The sequence below is a fragment of the Helianthus annuus genome, chromosome 15 (assembly GCF_002127325.2).
Source record: "Helianthus annuus cultivar XRQ/B chromosome 15, HanXRQr2.0-SUNRISE, whole genome shotgun sequence".
NCBI lineage: Eukaryota > Viridiplantae > Streptophyta > Magnoliopsida > Asterales > Asteraceae > Helianthus > Helianthus annuus.
Genome location: NC_035447.2, coordinates 43,545,778 through 43,567,512, shown reverse-complemented (window position 1 = coordinate 43,567,512; position 21,735 = coordinate 43,545,778). Strand labels below are relative to the sequence as shown.

General features: G+C 34.6%; 1 protein-coding gene across 1 annotated transcript; it reads right to left on the bottom strand.

The window, feature by feature from the left end:
• Positions 1–5,407: 5,407 nt before the first annotated feature.
• LOC110901400 lies at positions 5,408–5,773 on the bottom strand. Its single transcript, XM_022148231.1, has one exon. The coding sequence runs from the start codon at positions 5,771–5,773 to the stop codon at positions 5,408–5,410; it is 366 nt and encodes a 121-aa protein (XP_022003923.1).
• Between the last annotated feature and the right edge of the window lie 15,962 nt (positions 5,774–21,735).

Genomic DNA, 21,735 nt, shown 5'->3' with positions numbered 1-21,735 from the left:
ACAAATAGAAAGGGGCCCAAGTGATTGTGATTAAAGATTTACACAAGTTCATATAATGCATAACTAATGCTAACAACTTATCAAATGGGCCGATCCAAATGATTTCCTCGGCTACACATTTTGGGCCGAAATAAACAAAGCTCTCAAAACAACTAGTTGGGCTCAGGAGATCTGTTTGGGCCGACATGGTATGTGTTTGTAAGGTATGGTCATAAAGCCCAAGATATACGCGACCCGATCCAATTCCACTAAGTTAATTAATCAGGTTATCGTTTAAGTTTAACGGAGTTAAGATCGCAAGATTACACGTTACTAACCTCGAAAGTTCGGGTTGTCACACTCACACCGTGGTGGAGGCCGAGCGTGAACTTCTAACCTTCACTCTTGCATTAATGTTGCTTAACATTAATGATGGCACAAACGAAACATCAGCATTCGGTACACAGTTTAGTCATGTGATGAGGGTTAGCTACCCGAGTCATACATAAACCAAAAACATTTGTGAACTTTACTTTTGCTAAACTAAAATGTGTGAATTCGCCAACTTTATTGTTGACACGTAGTTGCATGCTTTCCAGGTTAGTAAGTACAGCTGTGGACGAGCGTTGCAAACTGCTGGAGTGGTGTGGTTCATTAAAACTTCAAGTTTGAAACATTTATTAAACTTATGGTTTTTAAGTTCTTGTTGGGTTTTAACTTTATTTTTCCGCTGCAACATAAACTGTGTTTTGGACAATTAAAACTTTATCGCTAATCATGTTGTTAGTGATGCTTTTATAATTTTAAATATTTGGTTCAACATGATTAGTGGGTAGATTCTAGTCGGTCACACGTCTCGTGGTAAAATTCCGCATGTGGAAATTGAGGGTGTGACAACTAATACTGATAATAATATAATTTTTAGAGGTAATTACTATTACTATTATAGATACAAAGTAATTTATATCTTAAATCTTAAATCCTAAATCTTAAATATGAAATTATAAAAAAAAAAATTATATATATTATTAAAATTAGAAGAAGAGGTTTATCTATAACATTAAATTTTGGAAAAAAGATAAAAAGTGAAAATAAAATATAAATGAAATTTTGTAAATTGAATGAGAAAATATCATATGGCATTAATTAGAATCCTTAATGAGAGAATACCATATGACACTAATTGGAATCCTTTATTAAAAGGTAGAAGATTATATTTAATGTTAAAGATCTCAAAATTTTGAAAAAGAAGTTAATATTGATAGTTATTGTTTAATTATTCTTTTCAAAAATTTTTATTATGGTAAATAGATATTGTTTTTTGTTAATTTTGATTTTTAAATAAAAGGTTAAAAACGACCTAAATAATTTAGTAGGGTCAAATATATTTTAAAACCTTATATATGTTTCAGTATGGATTTGATATGATAAGATTGGATTTGATTTGATAAGGATGTTATTTAAATATATTTATGTAAGTTTATACATGAAAGATATATTTTTTCTTCTAATCCCTTCCGTGACAACCACAATTTATAAACATGTATGCAACAAAATTTTGATATTAAATTTAATTAATATATGTGTTTATAAATATGAGAATTTTGGGTTTCGTCTCCAAGCTACAGGCGTAAACGGCAAACAGCCACATCTCCTATTGTTCAACGTGAAAAGTGCATTAAATGATATGTTTATAATAATAATAATAATAACTTTTATATCTTCTAGCATATGTTTCTTTATTTTAATTCTAATCCCTTTTTAAAATAAAAAAAAAAAAGATAACAATTTTTCTTGTCTTGTCTACAAATCAAATTTTAAATTTACTGCCTAATAAATTGTTACAAAAACTTTGAGACTTTAAGATGTGTGATATTATATTTTACCTCACATCTTTTTCCTATACAATCCTTATCATTGTTCAATTCAAAGAATGCATTTATGAGCTTTCCTAAAAACAAAACCACTAGAAAATCATGTTTTGCATATATTGAGATTGATTTAGAAGATCTTTTATATAAGTATTATTTAGTTAATTATTTAATTGCATTGTTATCTAAATTTTCAAATTATGTAGTTCCAACATATAATGTTAATTTCTAATAAAAATATATATTTATAATGATAAAATGATAAGAATATATAACCGTTGTCTTTATCTCTAACATTCAAAAAATTATAACTGTTCAAATTACGATATAAATTAATATAATTTCAAAACATTGAAAAACTAGTATATACAAATACATGCGTATGTGAGTGTCATATATTTTTTATCCACATTGTTACATATGAAATTTACGAAGAAATATAAAAAAACTAATGTGTATTTCCATTTAGACATGACATTTAGTTCCGATCATGTTTTCTTGTATAGTGATTTGGATTTTACTCTTAATATATATGTGGATTATTATAATTATTATTGTGATATTTTTGTTTTAAAGCATGTATTTTTATAAATGGATTTAATGTTTTTATATTTATAAACTTGGTAAACATCACTTGTTTGATCATACACGACTCAAAAATATGGTTTTATAATTCTAAAATCTTTATTACTAACTATTTAATTTTTTATTTATTCATCCCCGGTGATACACAAGGGTTATAACCTAGTATGTAATATAGTTCACTTTGTATTTTGACTTTCTGTTAGAGCATTCACATTCTATCTACAAAATTCTGTGAGAGGGGTTTTCATATTATCAAAAGTGGCTTTGAGTAGAGAAGCGAGAAAACGTTACCGTTTATCTGTATGTATATTGGAAGGGACATTGTTCACCATCTATAATTTTTAATATATTTTGAAAGTGGAGGTAAGATAAAATGTAATGATAAAGATATAAAAAATATTATTTAATTGAAAATAGAAAAAATCTAGTTGTTTTTCATGTAATTATAGGGTAAAAAATGATGTAATTATAGGGTAAAAAATGATGGATGCGATGATGTATATGCTCTTACCATATACTAATTGTAAGATAGGGTAAAAAAAGATAGATATAACGTACCATATACTAATTGTAAGTTTTCAAGGGAAGACAAAAAGCGTAAAAGAAAATGGTTACGAAACCAAATTCAAGAAAAACGTTATAGAAAACGGTTCCCAAAAAGAAGAAAAAAGCCTAAAAAGAAAACGAGTCAACTCCTAATCAAGGGAAATGTTATAGAAAACGGTTCCCCAAAAGAAGACAAATAACGTAAAACCAAGTTTGTGAGAGTTTGAACCCATTATGTGAGTAGGTGAAAGAAAATAGAAATGAGGTGTTAAAAAGAAATGGCATACTAATGCGTGGCTTTGTTAAAAGATTTATAGTGAGTTCACATTAAACACATGAGTGTTAAGGATTAAGAAACATGTGAGACACGAATCCATATGATACACATGGTAACCTCATGTGATTGCATAGCGAACTTGTTGTATGAGTTGGATTGAGGATTAAAACGAGGCGACTTGCATTGTTTTATCCGATAAACACATTTTTTATCATTTTTATAATTTCATAAATAACTAATCTTCTAAGTATGTGTACAAGATCTAAGATATATCATATGACATATGTACTCGAGATGTTTGAGCCACTTTATTCTTACCCATACCCTTACGCCTTAACATCATCAAACTAAATAGGATAAACAAAATAAAATTAAAAATATATACTAGTGAAGTAACACCAAATTAAATCTCATATATATATAACTTTTTTGCTCCACTAAATCATATATTTATTAAAGTGTTGTGTTAAGTTTTTATGATGGTGCGTGAAAATATTAAGCTTTTTGAGTATTAGGCTTTTTAGGAGGTTCTTTTGTATTGATTTGTCAATGTAATTTTACTCATTTTCAAATCGTTTTATGTTAAAGAGGTTTAACGTAATTTCATCAAACTACGGTTTAGCATTTTCAATGTTGTTGGTTTTGCCGTTCATGATCACTATTTGCCAAAATATGTCTCGAATTTTAGTTGTTGGATCATATTAATGAGCCAGATGAATCGTAGTTGCATCTTCACTGTATTCATGGAAGGCATTTTGATTACATTGTGTTTATATTTCGATCCATTGAGATTCCTTGACCAAATATTAAGGTAGTGTTTGGTATGCTGGAATGAGAGATGGAATGGAATGGATGATTACGAGGGAATGAAGAAAAGGGTGTTTGGTTGGTCAATGGAATGGAATCACTCATTCCAAAATGCATTCCATTCCCTCAAAATCATTCCTTCCACCCCTCATGTTTTTTTTCCATTCCATCAACTCTTGCACCATTTATTAACAACACCACAACCCATTACCTTCGCCACAACCCACCACCACCACCACCACCACCCACCACCGACGCCATCGCCGCCACCCGCCTCCACCTCACCCCAACAGCCACCGCCGCCGGCGTCACCCACTCGCCACCATTATCACCCACAGTTGTGACCAACCGCCAACGACACTCGCCGCCGCCCACCACCATCGTCGGCGCCACCACCACAGCCACCACCAACCGCTGCCGCCACCACCAACTGCCACCTCTGCTGCCACCCACCACCAACAGCCACTTTGCCACCACCACCACTCGTCATCGCCGCCGCACCGCCACTCGCTGCCACCACCACCACCCATCGTCGCCGCCGACACCCACCACCGCCACCTATAACCACCCACAATCACTACCACCGACCACCACCACCACTCACCGCTGATTTTATTATTCCGTTTTTCTTGCCTACCGAACAATACACAATAATAACTCATTTCATTCACACATGGTAACCAAACAAGACATGGAATGGTAATGATCCATTGCATTCCCTCGTCCATTCCATTACCTCGTCCATTCCATTCCTTCGTCCATTCCATTACACCATACCAAACAGACCCTAAGAAATATAAATGTGTTAAAACATAGTTTACCATTTTCAGTGTTGTTTGGGAAATGCTAAGACAAACAAATGTTTTACCATAAAATATATATATATTCAATTAGTATATAAGTTGTATATTTCTTTTTTCTAATAGTAATAATAAAAAATGTGTATCAATCAGTAATAAGTTGTAGTTTCAAGTTCATTTTATAAGTACTTAGGAGTTAATTTCAAATTAGATTTCTTAAAACATACGATATACCTTTATATACATTAATACTTTCAAAGTAAATAACTATTTAATGATAAAAAAATTGTATATAACATAATGTGTATATATTAGAATGATTTTTTTAACATCCAGAGCAAGAATTATAAAACATATAACAAATAAGTTAACCAATAAGACTACAATAGGTAAAGAATGTGACGAAAGCATATTGAATTAAGCTTTATTTAGATAAATATATAAGGCAAAATTAACAACCGATGGGTAACATTTATCATTCATAAAAAGCCACCAGATGTTGAATATGATAGTTTTATTAATGAAATTAAATAGGTAAACGACTAAATAGGCCCTTGCCAGTCTAGAAGCCACAAAGAGTTCATATATGGCCTCTCAGCAAGAAGGGCTAAATACTTCCTCACTATATCGCTTTTAGCTGCGATGGTCATATTGTAGGTTGGGTTTGGATAACCTGAGACCAAACCACTTACCAAACTATCAAAGACAACTCTACTTTCAGGATGCCCTTCGTTGTGTGCCTTCACTGCAAACTTTGCAATATCCACCATTGCTGGGTCACTCGGTGAGATGGGGCTCCATCCGTCATCAAGTGTTTTAACACTAGATGCTAGGGAGATGTTATTGATAAACATCCCCAAAAAGAAGACAACTAAAGTAAAAGGAACCTTATGACACTTTAAACCCATTATATGAGTAAGAGAAACAAAGTTAGAGATGGGGTGTGAAAACAAAATGTGCAAAACAGTGGTTGGCCTTGTTAAGAGATTTATAGTACTGAGTTCACATGAAAAACATGGGTGTAAAGGATTGTAAGAAACATGTGATACCTAAAGCCCATGTAAGTTCATATGAGGCATGAAATTTCATGGTTTATTAATTTTAAAAATCATGTGAGATATGATATGTAACACCCCGAATTATTGAAAGTTTAATGATTCTAAATTTTGAAATACATAGTTAATCTTTGTATTTAAATAAATGTATGGTACTCAAAGTAGGTAAAATCATAGCTTTATTTAATGGTTTAATAAATAAATTTAAGCAATATTTAGTGAAATAGTTGTAGTTATCTTGTTACTTAGAGTTTTAAAAAAATCTGTAAAGGTATATTGATATATACTAAGTATACTAGGTTATAGTTTCGTGTTATACACAGATTAAATAATGAAAGTTGTTTGTTTGCAGAGCACAATAAGACAAGTAGGTGTATTTGATAATCATACCATAAACTCGCAATTTCTTGCTTGTAATCAATACCTAATACGTTTCTAAAGTGGTTAACAACTCTCATCACAGTCATTAATCTTTAGGAAAATTCTTAATTATTTCCACATCAGTAATGAAAGAGTTTACCTATAATACATCATAGAATTTGATATAAGGGCGGGTATTAAGGTAAAGATTTAAAAGTAAGCAATGTTTTCATTCTATGATATTATCCCGATTTAACAAAGAATGAAAGAATTTACCTATAATACATCATAGAATTTGATATAAGGGCGGGTATTAAGGTAAAGATTTAAAAATTAGCAACGTTTTCATTCTATGATATTAACCCAATTTAACAAAGAAAAAAATAATTTTGATTAAAAACATTTTTTTAAGGATGGCTTAGTAATGAAACATGACATTCATTGGAATTGAATATTATAAATAGGATATCATAATACAAGTTTTATATTTTGATCCATGTTTGCTAATATACAACGTAATTTAAGTCTTTTATTTTGATTACGGATTGACAAGATAAAGCTTTAGCCATATTGGGAAACTTAAATATCACAAACATATATTTTAAGATTACTCAACAATAATTGTTATTGTTATTTGTGTTCTATATAAAACAACAACAACAACAATAATAATTTTTAAAGTTCCTTTGGTAATTACGAGATTGAGAAGTTAAATATCACAAACATATACCTTAGGATTACTTAACAATAATTAAATTGTCATTTATGTTCTATATATATTCCTTGTAAAACTTATGTGACAACTGAGATTTTTTAGGTTAACTCTATTATCTTTAACATGATTTAAAATCACTATTGCATTTCACCTCATATTGGTTTGTTAAGCATCTCAGTTAGTATAGTTAGTATACGAATATTCACTTAACAATAATTCGGTGAATCAACCGAATTACCAAACTGTACACAAGTCTGACCCCAAACGTTGGTGAAACATCGATATAGTATTGCAAACATAGAAATAATAATATAATTGAGTGAAATTATATGTTATTTGATTTCATGGACTACTTGTTAGTTGTTTCTCGTAATTGCGAACAATGTGCACTTTTTGTGTGATTTAACGTTATTAAAATAATTTTTTAATAAACAGACTAGTGCGTTTTCTTTTTATAGACTTTGCCTATTAAAAATTAGTAAAATGGTTTGGTGGGCTTTTGTTAGCTAGAAAGGCCCACCAAAGGTTACCAAAGCCCACCAAAAGGCTCACCCATGGGTTTTGGGTTAGTTAAAAAAACATAACCCAACCTCAAACCCCCAAATACGTATGGCAGCCCTACATCCACCATAATTTCGAAATTATTCCTTCAAAACACCATCCAACTTTGATTTTTTGCTTGGATCTTGCAATTGGTGGCTTTCTTGATCTATTTCAATACCCTTTAACGCTTAGAAGTAACTTTTTGTTGGTGGACTACATCTGTTGATATCGTCTTGGATCATGTTATGCATTGTATTGTATAGATTAGGGCGCGTTTTACGAGAAAACTGGAGAGTATATGTGTTTTAGAAAGTAGGTCCGCTTATGTGTCATGTTCGTATATGGGAACCTGTCATGTCCGTATATGGGAACCTGTCATGTCCGTATATGGGAACCTGACATGTCCGTATATGGGAACCTGTCATGTCCGTATATGGGAACCTGACTTGTCCATATATGGGAACCTATTAGATTCGCTTATTTGTACATGTACGAATATGGGAACCTACCAATACTATAAATACCCATAAGCGGATCTCATTTGTAACGTTCTGATTTTCCATACCGAGGTGCTGCCGGTGTGAGAATTGGTTGTAAAGGCTGTTATATCAATCAACAAAGTGATTTAAGAGAATATCTAGCTGTTTCTACGTCAGGTACTTGTTTTCCGCACCTGTATCTGATCAAAACTCCTCTGATAGACTCGTTCGGGTCAAAACACGATCCTACAAGTGGTATCAGAGCTTCAGGAGGAGGAGTTCTATAGAGATTTTCTGGATTTCATTGAGATTTCTTTCTTCTACACCTTCTTTCATCTGTTCAAAAAGTTCCAACGGTCAAAATCGGCTCAAAATCTCACAGATTGTGCGTAACAGTATATAGACAAACCCTGGAAAGTTTGGTGTTAAAATTCATATTAAAAATGGGTCAAAACTTGTTCCGAATTAGGTCCGCTTTTACGGCATCACATAGGTTCGCTTCATAGGTCCGCTTTTAGATACACATTTTCAACAGGTTCGCTCCAAATTGAAATAGATCTGCTCGTAAAACCTTTCAAGTCCGCTCCATTGTCACATAATTTGATAGGTTCGCTCCAAAGGTCCTTATCAGTAGGTCCGCTCATAGTGCCAAATGTGAGGTCCGCTTATTAGTCAGTATGGTTCGCTCATTTGTCAGGTAGTATCGCTTTTATGGTTCGCTCATAAATACATCCAGTAAGGTTCACGTATTTGGTCATATAGCTTCGCTTCAACTGTCAAATAAGGTTGTCGAACACGTTTAATAATTGTACAAATTGAAGTGTATCAATTGTCAACCCAATCAGAAATATTGTCAGCTCATTATAGACATGCGGCCCAATCAGTGAAGGATTACATGTGTTTATAAGTGGCCCAATCACTGTATTTGTCTCATAAAATAGTTTGTCGGTTCATTAAGATAACTTGATATACACCGACCCACTAAGAGTAGCGGCCCAATGATATACAATCAGATTTAATGCATACATGATAAGTTGTTGGCCACAATTAAAAAAAGGGGACGGTCATTTTAAAGTTCATATAGCGGCCCAATCATTGTCACAAATTAATAATTGAGGTCCAATCATAAAAATCGAGTTGCCTGTTGCAATTGTTGTTATGATTAAATACTATATGCTGTTTACGGCCCAATGAAAGTTTTTAAAAAAAGGGACCCTTTTGTTATATTAATTGCATCAAGGGTTAAACAGTCAAAAGGCCCAAATCCTTATTCAATAATATTTGAAGTTTTAGTGTTAATTCAGGTCGGGTGAGTTTTCAGCGCGTTTAAAGTGTCAACAATTCGCTTGAAAGTTGGTTCCGATCCGTATGGTTTGGAGTTCAAAGGTTTCAAAGGGTCTGGTCGTTTGAATTGATCCGGGTCTTAGCAAGTCTGCACAGTGTGTCAAACTTCAATCCGCACAGAATCATCATCAGTTCGAGTGATTCAGTTCGCACGGAGTATCAGTTTGATTCAGTTGCTTTGATAAAGCGTTTAAACTGATTGTGTTTTGTTTGTTTGTGTACGTCAGGTAATTCGAGATCGTCAGGTATTTCCCGAAACATGGCTGAAGAGTTCTACAAAGCATTCGCAACACCCGTTGCTCCTGTAACCGCTGCTGAAGCGTTGTATAATGAGAATGAGACGGGAACTCATCAAAAACCACCGAAACTCATGTACATTGAAGATTTTCAGGGTTGGAAAAACCGATTCGAGAACTGGGTTCAAGCTTACAGATTCGATGCATGGTGTTCATTGTTAAAAGATTATGAGAAACCAAAGAATGAACGTGGATTAGAGAAGGGTTTTAATGATTTTATAGAAGCTGACAAGTTGAAATACACAAGTGAAAAGATGATGATCAACATTCTTCAGCAAGCTGTTAAAGAAGATATTTTTATGTTACTTCAACATAACGGAACAGCTAGATCCATCTGGGAGGCTTTGATTCAGAAATTCAGAGGGAGTGCTGATATGATCAAAAACAAGAATGCATTATTGAAGAAATCATTTGATATGTTTACAGCTTTCGATCATGAAACTACGAAACAAACCAATGATAGGTATTGTCATCTGGTATTGGAAATGGGTAGATTGGACATCAAGAAAGAGGACGATGAGTGGGTCGACAAACTAGCTGAGGCGTTACCACAGCATAAGTGGGGAACATATTTGATGGTTGTGAAACTTATGAGGAAGTCCGAGAGTATGAATTTGGCTCAATTTATTCAGAAAATTGAAGAGCAGGAGCTGGATATTCAAAAGACAGCTATCATGACAAACCCAAATGCGAAGCAAGATGTTAGTCTGTACTATCGAGGGAACAAGTTTGAGGCCACTCCCAGTCAAAGTCCAAAGATTAGTACTGCATTCAGTGCTGATGGTTCTGCAAGTCCAAATGCAAGTACAACTCAAAGTGCTGGAACTACTTCATCATTCTCAAGCTTTGATCCAAACAGCAACACACCTAGCCCTCAGAAGCAAAATTCTACAAATCTGCAGTGTAATGTGACCTTGAATATTTAGAATGGTCAACATCTTTCTCCTGAGGTGGCAAAGCAACACATGGCATCTCTTGTAGCCATGTTAGAATCGTATGAAAGTCTGATTGCTGGAAGGATTGGTAATCCAATGCTCACAAAAGAAGATTACGACCAAATCGATGCAGAAGAGCTTGAGCTGATGAATGTGAAGTGGTGCTTAGCTAGTGCCTGCAGGAGAGCTGAAAAATTTCAACAGATTACTGGCAGAGACGAGTTTCGAGGAATGGCTACATCTCCACTTGGTTTTGACAAGTCAAAGGTTACCTGTTTCCGATGTAAAGGAAAGGGTCACTTTAAACGGGAATGTAAAAACCAAGAGTCAACTGGAAGTCAAGAAAAGAGCAATTATTATCAGAAATCAATCTTTCATCAAATCGATCAAAAACCTCAACAAAAGGAAACGCAAACTGCTCATGGGAAAATGATTGAAGAAGCCAATAGGAAAGCTTATTATGGGATAATTGACCAAAGTGATGAGTTTGTTGCACAGGGGTTTAGCTGGGATAAGTATATACCTAGTGGAACTAAACCAGATGTGGCATTAGTTACCAGGATTCTGGATCAAAATGAGGATTGTCAGAAAAGGATTCCGATATTTCCAGATCTTGGAAGTGATGTTGATACGGATGATGAGGAAGAGCATCTTAACAAATGTAGAAAAAGCATTGATCCTGACAGTTTTAATTTTTTCTATGCAGATAAAGTTGAGATGCTGAATCAGAAGAAGATTACTCGATTGCAGAGAGAGCTAGAAGCAGCAAAGCTACTCGCTGATGAAAAAGCGAAGACTGAAGCTGTAGAAACAAAAGATGAAGCAACTGCTGAGATTGCAATAGAGAAGATTGTTGAAGTAGAAAAAGTAGTGGAGAAAATTGTCGAAGTCGAGAAGCTCGTGGAAGTTGAGAAAATAGTTGAAATTGAAAAGATTGTCGAAAAGATTGTTGAGGTCGAGAAACTTGTAGAAGTTGAAAAGACTGTCGAAGTCGAAAAGATAGTTGAAAAGGTGGTTGAAGTCACAAAGCCTTGTGAGAAATGTTCAGAAGCTTGCAAAGTTTGTGAAGAAAAAGATAAAAAGATTGCTGAGTTAGAGAAATTGAAGGAAGATTTACTGTCTGATGTGAAGTATGTGAAAGAGTCATACGATGTACTAAACAGGACAGTTGATGGTCTGAGAAGGACAAATGCAGAAATCAAAAAAGCAAATGACAAGAAGAGTGCAACTTTAATGACAAAGCAAAGTGTTATCAATGACTATATTGAAGACTGTGCTAATTTGAAGAAGGAGTTGGAACTTGAGAGAATTGAGAGTGAAAGGATTAACCGATTACTTTTGAGTTATACTACTTGCGATTATTTGATTGATCGTGTTTATCCTATTGTTGCAGGTCTTGAAGCTTTCAAGAAGAAAGAAAAAGAAGAGGATACTGGTAAGAAACCAAGTGTCAAGTATAACAGATGTCCGCCTCCTATCTTTGAGAGTTATTCCCCCAGGAAACCAAATGAGGAACAAGTAGACAAGGCTCTAAATATCAAATTAAAGTCTGAAATCACTGATGAATTACCAGACAATATTGATGTTACATTCACAGCGTCTGACACTGATCATGAGTCTGAGTTAGTTAAGAGAGTTGGTTGTCGATCAGGTGTTGGATATGGATGAAGAGTCAAAGTTGGAGTCTAAATCAAATAGTTCGAGTTCGTCTGAGAAGAGTCCGAGTTCGCTGGTTAAGAGAGTTTATAATAAAGAATTCTTGTTATCAAAGAATAATTTGAATGACGAAATGTTTAAGGTTGCTTATACCTTGAATAATTCGGACAAATTATTTTCTGATGAGGAATTTCCAATAAGAAGTGTTAAAACTGAAATGATCAAAAAGGTTTTCAAATTAACAGAAATTAATATTTCTGAAATAAAAGAGTTAAATCTTTCTGCAAAACCTAAACCTTACACTTCAAGGATTCAACAAAGAGTAAACAAGAAAAGGGGTTACGGTTGTGGTTATAGTTTCCAAAAGAAACCAAACCATAATGGTAATCTAAAAAAAAAGGTCTTGGTTTTATTTCACAAGAAAATTATAAAAATCAGAAAACTTATAAACCAAAAACAAAATTTGTTTCAGGTGGCAGTTCTGAAGATGAGCAGAAGAAACCTTTCTGGAAACAGTCAAATCAAGAGTTTCTTGCTGAAGTAAAGAAGAATGTGAGAAAATTTGCTCAAATAGTTGACAGAAGAACTTGCTTCAAATGCCAAGAAGTTGGACACATAGCGTGGATTTGCCCCAAGACCAACTACCAAAAACAGGAAGTTTCTTCTAACTCTGTTTTGAGAGAAGCTTGTGTTGATAAGAAAGAATAATCTGTAAAAATTGTTAAAAAGTTTGAAAATTCTACTTCTGAGGAAGGAGAAAGTTCAAAAAGGTTTTACAAAAGAAGAGGTGATTTAAGTAAACAAAGATGGGTGGTTAAATCTGAGGGTAATTCTGATAATGAATCTGATTCCATAAAATCAGAGGAGTCATTGGTTGATAAAAAGATTGTGAATTCCGTTCCAGTGGTGAACGATGAGAATTTTCCGTCATTGTCAAAGGAAAATTTGATGAAGAAAGTTGGAAAGGTTGAGATCTCAAATCAATTCTTCGCTGATAAAGGAGAATTTGATGTTGAGAAGGCTTTCAACGGGAAAGTCAAGCACATTTTCGGGAAGATGGTTGATAGGAAGGTTAAAGGTGCTAAAGAATTTTATAAATCAAAATGTTGGTGGGACAGATGTGTTCCAAAGTCACCCAAGGCTGGTGAGGCTTGGGTGGACATTATGTTTGAGTAAAACACCAGACTTGCCGGAGATCCCAAGTTGGTAATCGTGGATCAGGAATCGGCATCTTTCATGTTTAATTAGGATGATTTGAAAGTGTTTGAAATTGTTAAAATTTTACAGGTTGAAGGACTATGCCGGAGCTCCCAGGTTGGTAAGCGAGGAGCAGGTATCGGCATTTTTCTTGAGGAATTTACTACAGTAATGTCAATCACGCAAACGGTAAAAAGGTTTGTTTGTGTTTTGTTTACAAGTGGTTAGAAGATTTCATTGTGCATAACTTGTGCATATGGTAAATCAAGAACATTAATTTGTACTTGCATTTTCCTACAAGTGATTGAGAGACAAGATGATGAACCATATCCCCGATTTTAACAAAGTGATAAACCTACAAGTGGTTTTTATCTTAACAAATTCATTTTCCGGAAAAGTCATTTTGATTGAAACAAACTTAAGTGTTTTGAAATCTAAATGAGAAAATGGTTTGTGAAAGGGGGAGTTCAGATTGTTTATGCCTAGTGAATGGCGAATTGAGGCGATTTGATATCGGTTGTCATGTTTCTGTACAGTTTGTTTTCAATTTTCTTTAATGTGTTTGCATTTTAGGGGGAGTAGAAAATTTCAGAAAATCCAAAAACATTAGAAAATTTGAAAAAGACAAAAACATGATAAAAACCAAAAATGAGTTTGTTGTGAAAAAGAGGAAATGATGGTACATCAGTGGACTGTCACAACATGCTAAAGAATTGAAAAGTTAAAATGTGATAAACAATCTCACTGAGGATGTGCCAGTAGGTTTTTACACACTTAGTAAATTGTGACGAGATATAAACTAAATTTCAAACTTACTTGTTCCGTGGGTTAACACAAACTTAGATATATAGGTAACCCCTGAAATCTTGTTTGAAAGGTCCCTTATTCTGAGATACTAGGTCTTTATACTCAGTGATATCTGGGGTATTATCCTAGGACTTCTGCTGTATGGAAGTACTGACCTAGTCCCCGGATAATGCTTTCCGCAAAAGCTTGAAACATAGCTTCGCCCCCAGCATGCTGATGAAACAATAAAATTGATAGTCGCTGCTGTTGAAATAAAAAGATCCTCTAAAGGGGACACACCAAAAGTCAAAGCCGTCATCTCTCTGCGTATACGAAAGTATCGACCTGAGCTCTCACGGCCCTCGCATCTAACCCCTATACAGATATCAGCTGTGGTATACTCACCTGTAAGACTGAATATTGGGATCTGGATACAGGAGTATATTCAAGTAGTGGGACACACGGATAAGTTTAAGTTCTTAAAACAATAATATCGTATCTCGGAATAGTTGAACTTTGTGTGAAAATTTAAGTGGACAAATATACTGACAATCTAGGTGAATTGTTTAGAACTTAAAATGAAATCAAGCTTAACGATGTTGGTGATTTGTCTCATAAGCTGATATGATCCTCTTACACAAACTCACAAAAATATTGTATGTAAATATTTCTTTACTGCATTACATGTTTCTTTTCAAAATTCAAAAAGATTTTCAGTGTGTTTTAGCATAAAGTTTCAAAAACTCAAAAAGATTTTTGACAACTGATATTGGAAAGCTGATTTTCAAAATTCCGAGTGCTAAACATGATGAGCAATATTTGAGGGGGAGTGTATGTTTGGAATTAAATGTTTTCATAATCTAACCTTTCAAGTGGTTCATCAAAATCTGTGTTTGTTTTGAAGAAGAGTCTGAATTAGTGCAAGTTTATGTTTGAAATATGTATGTGAGTTAAACTTATGTTTTGGGTAGAGAATTTGCAGGTGATCCAGGTTGTGTTGCTTGAATCTGTTATAAGCCAGACAACAATCCTAAAGCTGATGATGCTGATGAATTGAAGAAATGCCAGCATATCGCAAGGGGGAGTCTGAAGACCTGCAAGAGAAGATTGAGAGAGAGAAGCCCAGAGACTGATCAAGACTGAAGATGTGAAGACACAACATTGTTGTGACTCGATAATCGACTCCATCAACATCTGAGGGGGAGTCTGTTGGTGCACTACATCTGTTGATTTCGTCTTGGATCATGTTATACATTGTATTGTATAGATTAGGGCGCGTTTTATGAGAAAACTGGAGAGTATATGTGTTTTAGAGAGTAGGTCCGCTTATGTGTCATGTTCGTATATGGGAACCTGTCATGTCCGTATATGGGAACCTGTCATGTCCGTATATGGGAACCTGACATGTCCGCATATGGGAACCTGTCATGTCCGTATATGGGAACCTGACTTGTCCATATATGGGAACCTATTAGGTTCGCTTATTTGTACATGTACGAATATGGGAACCTACCAATACTATAAATACCCATAAGCGGATCTCATTTGTAACGTTCTGATTTTCCATACCGAGGTGCTGCCGGTGTGAGAATTGGTTGTAAAGGCTGTTATATCAATCAACAAAGTGATTTAAGAGAATATCTAGCTGTTTCTACATCAGGTACTTGTTTTCCGCACCTGTATCTGATCAAAACTCCTCTGATAGACTCGTTCGGGTTAAAACACGATCCTACAGTTTTCTTGATCAATTTTGATGTTTTTCATTGTTTAAAAATTAGGGTTTTGATTATAACTTGATATTGTCAATACTTGGTTGTTGAATCTGATGTATTTGGGGTTATGCATGATGTACGGGTCGGATTTGGGGTAAACAAGATCATAAACACATTTTTGGGAAGAGCTGAAAGTAAACAGATTTTGTCCAAATCTTTATAGCCGACTTATGTTGGCTATAACGAGGTCAAAACATAACGAAATTCACTTTTTCTTGAGTCTAAAATGTAATGTTTTACAATACTTTTCAAACCCCACTGGAATCGTAATTTTTCGACGTGATTTCATATTTTAAATGAATATTTTCGTAACAAAGGTCCAGGCTGTATTTTCTATCAGAATTTGCAGTCCATTACTGTCACACCCCTAAAATACCACATGCGGAAACCCCGCTAGGCTTGTGACGTACCAGGATCCAGCCAGCAATCAAATTGAACTATTAACAAGATATTATAATAAATTCCCATTTATTAAAGTTTAACGTGTTCAGCGGAAGCATAAAGTAAACCATTGTTTAATGTTGCAAAACCAAATGCATGATAATCAATAAACTTGTCTCATGTTTCCAAAAGGCTCGACCCATGACTTCTCCAGCAATCCCAGACAGCAAGTTCCTTGTCCAAAGAATCTAACAACCTGCGAGAATGCAACAAGTGTATCAGCACAACGCTGGCGAGTTCACCGTTTTTACAAAACGTTTAGTTACCAAGTAATTAGTCTAGTTTAGTAACAATTCTGAAAACAATATTGATAATAACTCGATACCGTACAAGATGGCTTCAGTTACAAAGTTTGCATCCAATCCGTACGCTTGCAACTGTAAATACCACACTCTCATATGGTAATCAAATTGTTTCCAAATGTTAAAAAAACAACAAAGCCTCAAAAATTCATACCACATAAATTTCTCTTTCAAATTAAGTAGAAATACACTTGATGCTATATCATCTCCAAAAGCAGCAACATAGTTTTCTTTGTTCACATCTTCAATCAATACATAAAATTAGATTTAGGTCGAAGAAATTTGAATGTATAACCTTGTAATGAGGATTAGAGTGTTCGTTGCTACTTGAATCAGACATAATTTCACTACTTAAAATCCTAGCACCTATTGATTTTGTAAAGCCTAAAAACAAAACAGCCCCAAAAAATCAAATCATAAAAGCATCTAGATAAAATAAATAGAATCTGAGAAAAGTAAACACCAACCCTACAAAACTCAAGCATAACATTTTGGTATTCGTCAAACAACATAAACCCACATGGAAAACGAATGAAAACAATAGCTTACCATCTTGCAACAACCAATTTAAGAGATGTTCAATAGATGAATGTGTAGAATGAAAGATAGTGTCACGACCCCCGACCCCATCCTAGCCGGAATCGGAAGCCGCGAGCAGTCTAGTGGTACCGGTGATTATTTTGAAAAACATTGCAGCGGAAATTTCATCAGGACCGTGAGTTAGGAAAATATCAGAGTTTAGAAACACCGGATTTTAAATAGATGGAATAAATTCCATGTTTTACAAAGGTAGCTTTTAGTAAAAACAATATTTCTTAATTTGATTTTAATTAATAACATAAGCCACTTCTTGAAGTCCTTCAGTGTCGGATCCAATCCTTACTCCAATCTACTGTAATTACCTGAAACGCGTTTTAAAAAGGTTTTGTCAGCGGGAAATACTGAGTGAGATCATTCATTTTACTGAAAACGACACATTTGTTATAATTCACAGTATTAAGATCTTTTACAATGTTTCTGATATCAACCAACTACCCACAGTACTTTACCACTCGACCCATTGGCCCATCTGTCCAATGGTGTCTGTGATTATGGTCATATCACCCAATGGCTGCCCCAATGGTGACGATTATCAAGTAAAGTGCACAATACCCCACATACCGGCTGTAACTTGGTGATTACATAAACTTAATCACTGTAATTTATAATTCTGGAAATAATTTGGAGTATTGTAAAACAGTTGATAAAAAGAGAATAACTCACATTATAATCATGCAGATTCATACGGCCAAAGTTTAGTCTACACATAAGCCTTGATATATTGCAGATTTACACAGGCAGAGCTTAGTCTATTGATTTAGCCTTGTAACCTAGTGCATACGAACTAGGTAGGTAACTTAATACAACAATTACGATAACTCACGAGATCAAATTCTCACAACGAACGACAAAGTGCGATACTTAAACATCCATCGAATTAACGACGAACGACAAAGTACGATACTTAAACATTCATCGAATTAACGACGAACGACAAAGTATAACCCTAATGTGGGCGGCACTTAAACATCCATTGGATATATTGATTGGTCGGAAAATGAATCGTAATAGCGATCAAGTTAATACCCTGTATCGTAGTAGCACCCCCTCTACTAATTAGTGATTTTGGAGACTGTTTTGGCTATATCTCGACGTACCAATTGAATTTGATCGTCGTAATAAAACCAGAAATCAAGTGCCACTGCCCTCTATTTATACACTAATTTGATCTGGCTTACGGACCGTAAGCCCTATACCTTACGGTCCGTAAGGGACACGAAAGGGTTATAGGCTGGCCACGTGTGGAACTAGGCCTGCTGAGTTGATGATTTCTTTAAATTCGAATTTGACAACGAGATTTGAAGATAATCGTCCACTAGGGTTTACCCCCCGTGGGTTTTAGGGGCCCTGATCCTGATTCTGATTGCTACGAAAATTTTAGGAGTTGTGCAGGATTATTTGGGTGTTTCAACTATGGTTCCCTATTGGGTAAATAAAATAATAGGCATGACTTTTGATGAAAGTTTGTTTACAAAATAGAAATAATAAATAATAAATAATAGTTTTGGGTAACTTACAAAAAGAGAATAAAATGGTGGAAAAAAGGAATGGACCCACTATGTAATTTTAGGGTTCAACTAGAAGGACTCCTGGTATAAATTTTGGGTATAACTTTTAAGTGTTAAAAATATATAATGCACTCGTGTTAAGTATAGTACCCCTAATTCAACCTTGTCCCGAAGTCCCAAGATAGAATCCAAACGAACTTAGTCGGGCAGAGCCTTGACATGCGTTATGGGACTCAGATCAATCGGAAAAGGTAGCGGTGATCGGGAGTTACAATACTTAAAACGGGGCAGGGCTTTACTATTACTTTATTATTATTATAGCTTTTAATATATTAAAGAAAATAAATTTTGAGAAAGAGAGGGGAAAGCTGATCGAGAGAGAGAGAGAGAAGGACATGAACAAAGTTTTGCTTCTATTTCACCTACTATTCTTAGTTGGTGTGAGCCATAGATTCCTTTGCCTAAAATAAAACACGTATCTTTTGTATTCCACCTATTACTTTCATTAATTGCATATATACACATGTAGGTCATGCATTTCTTTTCAACTTTGCTTATGTAGTATTACATGTAGATTTTTAACTTGGTATGGCTTATTATTTTATTCAAAATTTTCGATAACTTTGTATTTTAATTTCAACATTCATAGTGTTATTTTATTATTGTTTTATTTAATATATATTATAATTAATTTAACTGCTTCACTTGTTTGGCGCGTATAACTTCTAAAATATGACGTTTTTATAAAATAATGAATATGTCATTAGAATGAGAATATTTTTGTCTACATTTTGAACCAAGTTTCTTTAAAAACAGAGTAGGTTCAAAATACAATGTATTTTTATAATTTAATTATTATATGGTTCCTAGGCCTGTCTAGGAACTTCATATTTCTAATAGTCAACTTATCCGTAGACTACCCGTCTAATAATATAAGTTTTTATATACTTTTATTTTATTAGAAAGGTCAACCATATACAGGCCAAATATTTCAATTAACTATATATAAAATAGTGTTTAAAACTCTTTGGGTTGAATATTTATATTAAAAATAAACTAGTTACTAGTGGTTAATAAATTTAACCAAACCTTATAATTTATATAATAAAAATAGGAATGTTACAGATAGCAAAATAATAAAGAGAAAATAAAGAACGAATGAAGACATTAGTTTACTGATTCATGATTCATGTCCTAGATAAAGATTACTAACACCAACAAAACCAATAACTCCACTACATATAAATTTGAAATAGAACGGTTTGCATATTGATTCACGGTCTAAAAAAACTCTTAAAAATATTTCGCTAAAGCAACTTGTTGTAGCACAAACCCGTTTAACCCGTTACCCAATCCACTTTACCCTCCTATCTGACAGCATCTTAACAAAAACTGTATGTGGAAGCATAAAGTAAACCATTGTTTAATGTTGCAAAACCAAATGCATGATAATCAATAAACTTGTCTCATGTTTCCAAAAGGCTCAACCCATGACTTCTCCAGCAATCCCAGACAGCAAGTTCCTTGTCCAAAGAATCTAACGACCTGCGAGCATCCAACAAGTGTATCAGCACAATGCTTGCGAGTTCACCGTTTTTATAAAACGTTTAGTTAACAAGTGATTAGTCCAGATTAGTAACAATTCTGGAAACAATGTTGATAATAACTCGATGTCGTACAAGATGGCTTCAGTTTGTTTTGCCCGTCCCCAATGCCCCCTATCAAAGCATTGGTCGTGATTAAGGTCCTTAGTTCACGCCCATCCTCTCAGGTACGATGTGAGGTTGCCAATCCTAATAGTGCTATCAACTAATACCCCGTTACCTCTCAGGTAACTATTCGGTAGAAGATGGGACTTAAGGTGATAGGAAATGAGTGTATAATCCAGCATCCTAGTTTTTACCCAGAAAAGACTTATTCCTCTCAGGAATACCCGTTTGACTGTCCCACCCACAGGGACGCATGCTCAAGAGAAGTGAACACACCTTAGATTTGCTCGGTTTATTAGATTAATTTACTCAAAGTTGATCAACCGGATCCTAACACGGTTATCAAAAAGAATCAGTTTTGTAATCACATTGAACAATACACTTTGTCACATATTATGCAAATTATATCCATGAAATTTTCACATCATTATACATGTTATAACAGTTAGCCACGTCAAGCATCATTGATGTTACAAAGTTTACCCACATAGCAGATTATTGTGTCACATACAAGGTTACTTCACAAGTTCAAGTTTCAGTTAACATGCAACAGTCCCAAACAATTATCATGGCGTAAATGGCACACTCGAATTAAGGCCCAACTCTGGTGTGCGGTCCGCCCCTAGGTGTGCGACCGAAGCAACAGTGTGCGACTGGCTTCTGTTGTGCGATTGAGTTGGGTTGTGCGATTGGCATCTAGCTCATGGGCTAGTGTACAGCCCAACAGCTTGTTCAGTCCGTTTACTTGTGCAATTGGATTCAGGTTTTATGGGCCGGTGTGCGATTCATCAAACTGTTCGGCCCATGTGTGTGTCAGCCCTAAGGACTTGTGCGACTGATCCAAATGTGTGCGATCAGTTGCTTAATGCCCAAATTACCGATTAATCAGTTACAATTTCCATGCCATCTATCCAATTATCATCATGAGCATTTGTTATCATTAATCATGGATTCATTATATGATCATCAGTAGCATTTAGCATTCAAATTCCACATTCAGTTAGCACAAACATCCCTTAACCATAGTATTCTTGTTCACCTTTATAAGGTCACAATCACATAATAAACTTCCTCACTTTCTGTCGTTTCATCATGCTCATTAATACTAACACAATATCGAACCCTAAGCCCTTGGTTTAGTCATCCTAGTTAACGTTTGATTCTATGATAAT

Excerpts from the sequence above, each read along its gene's own strand:
- LOC110901400 (XM_022148231.1), bottom strand. The coding sequence starts at position 5,773 with ATGGGTTTAAAGTGTCATAAGGTTCCTTTTACTTTAGTTGTCTTCTTT.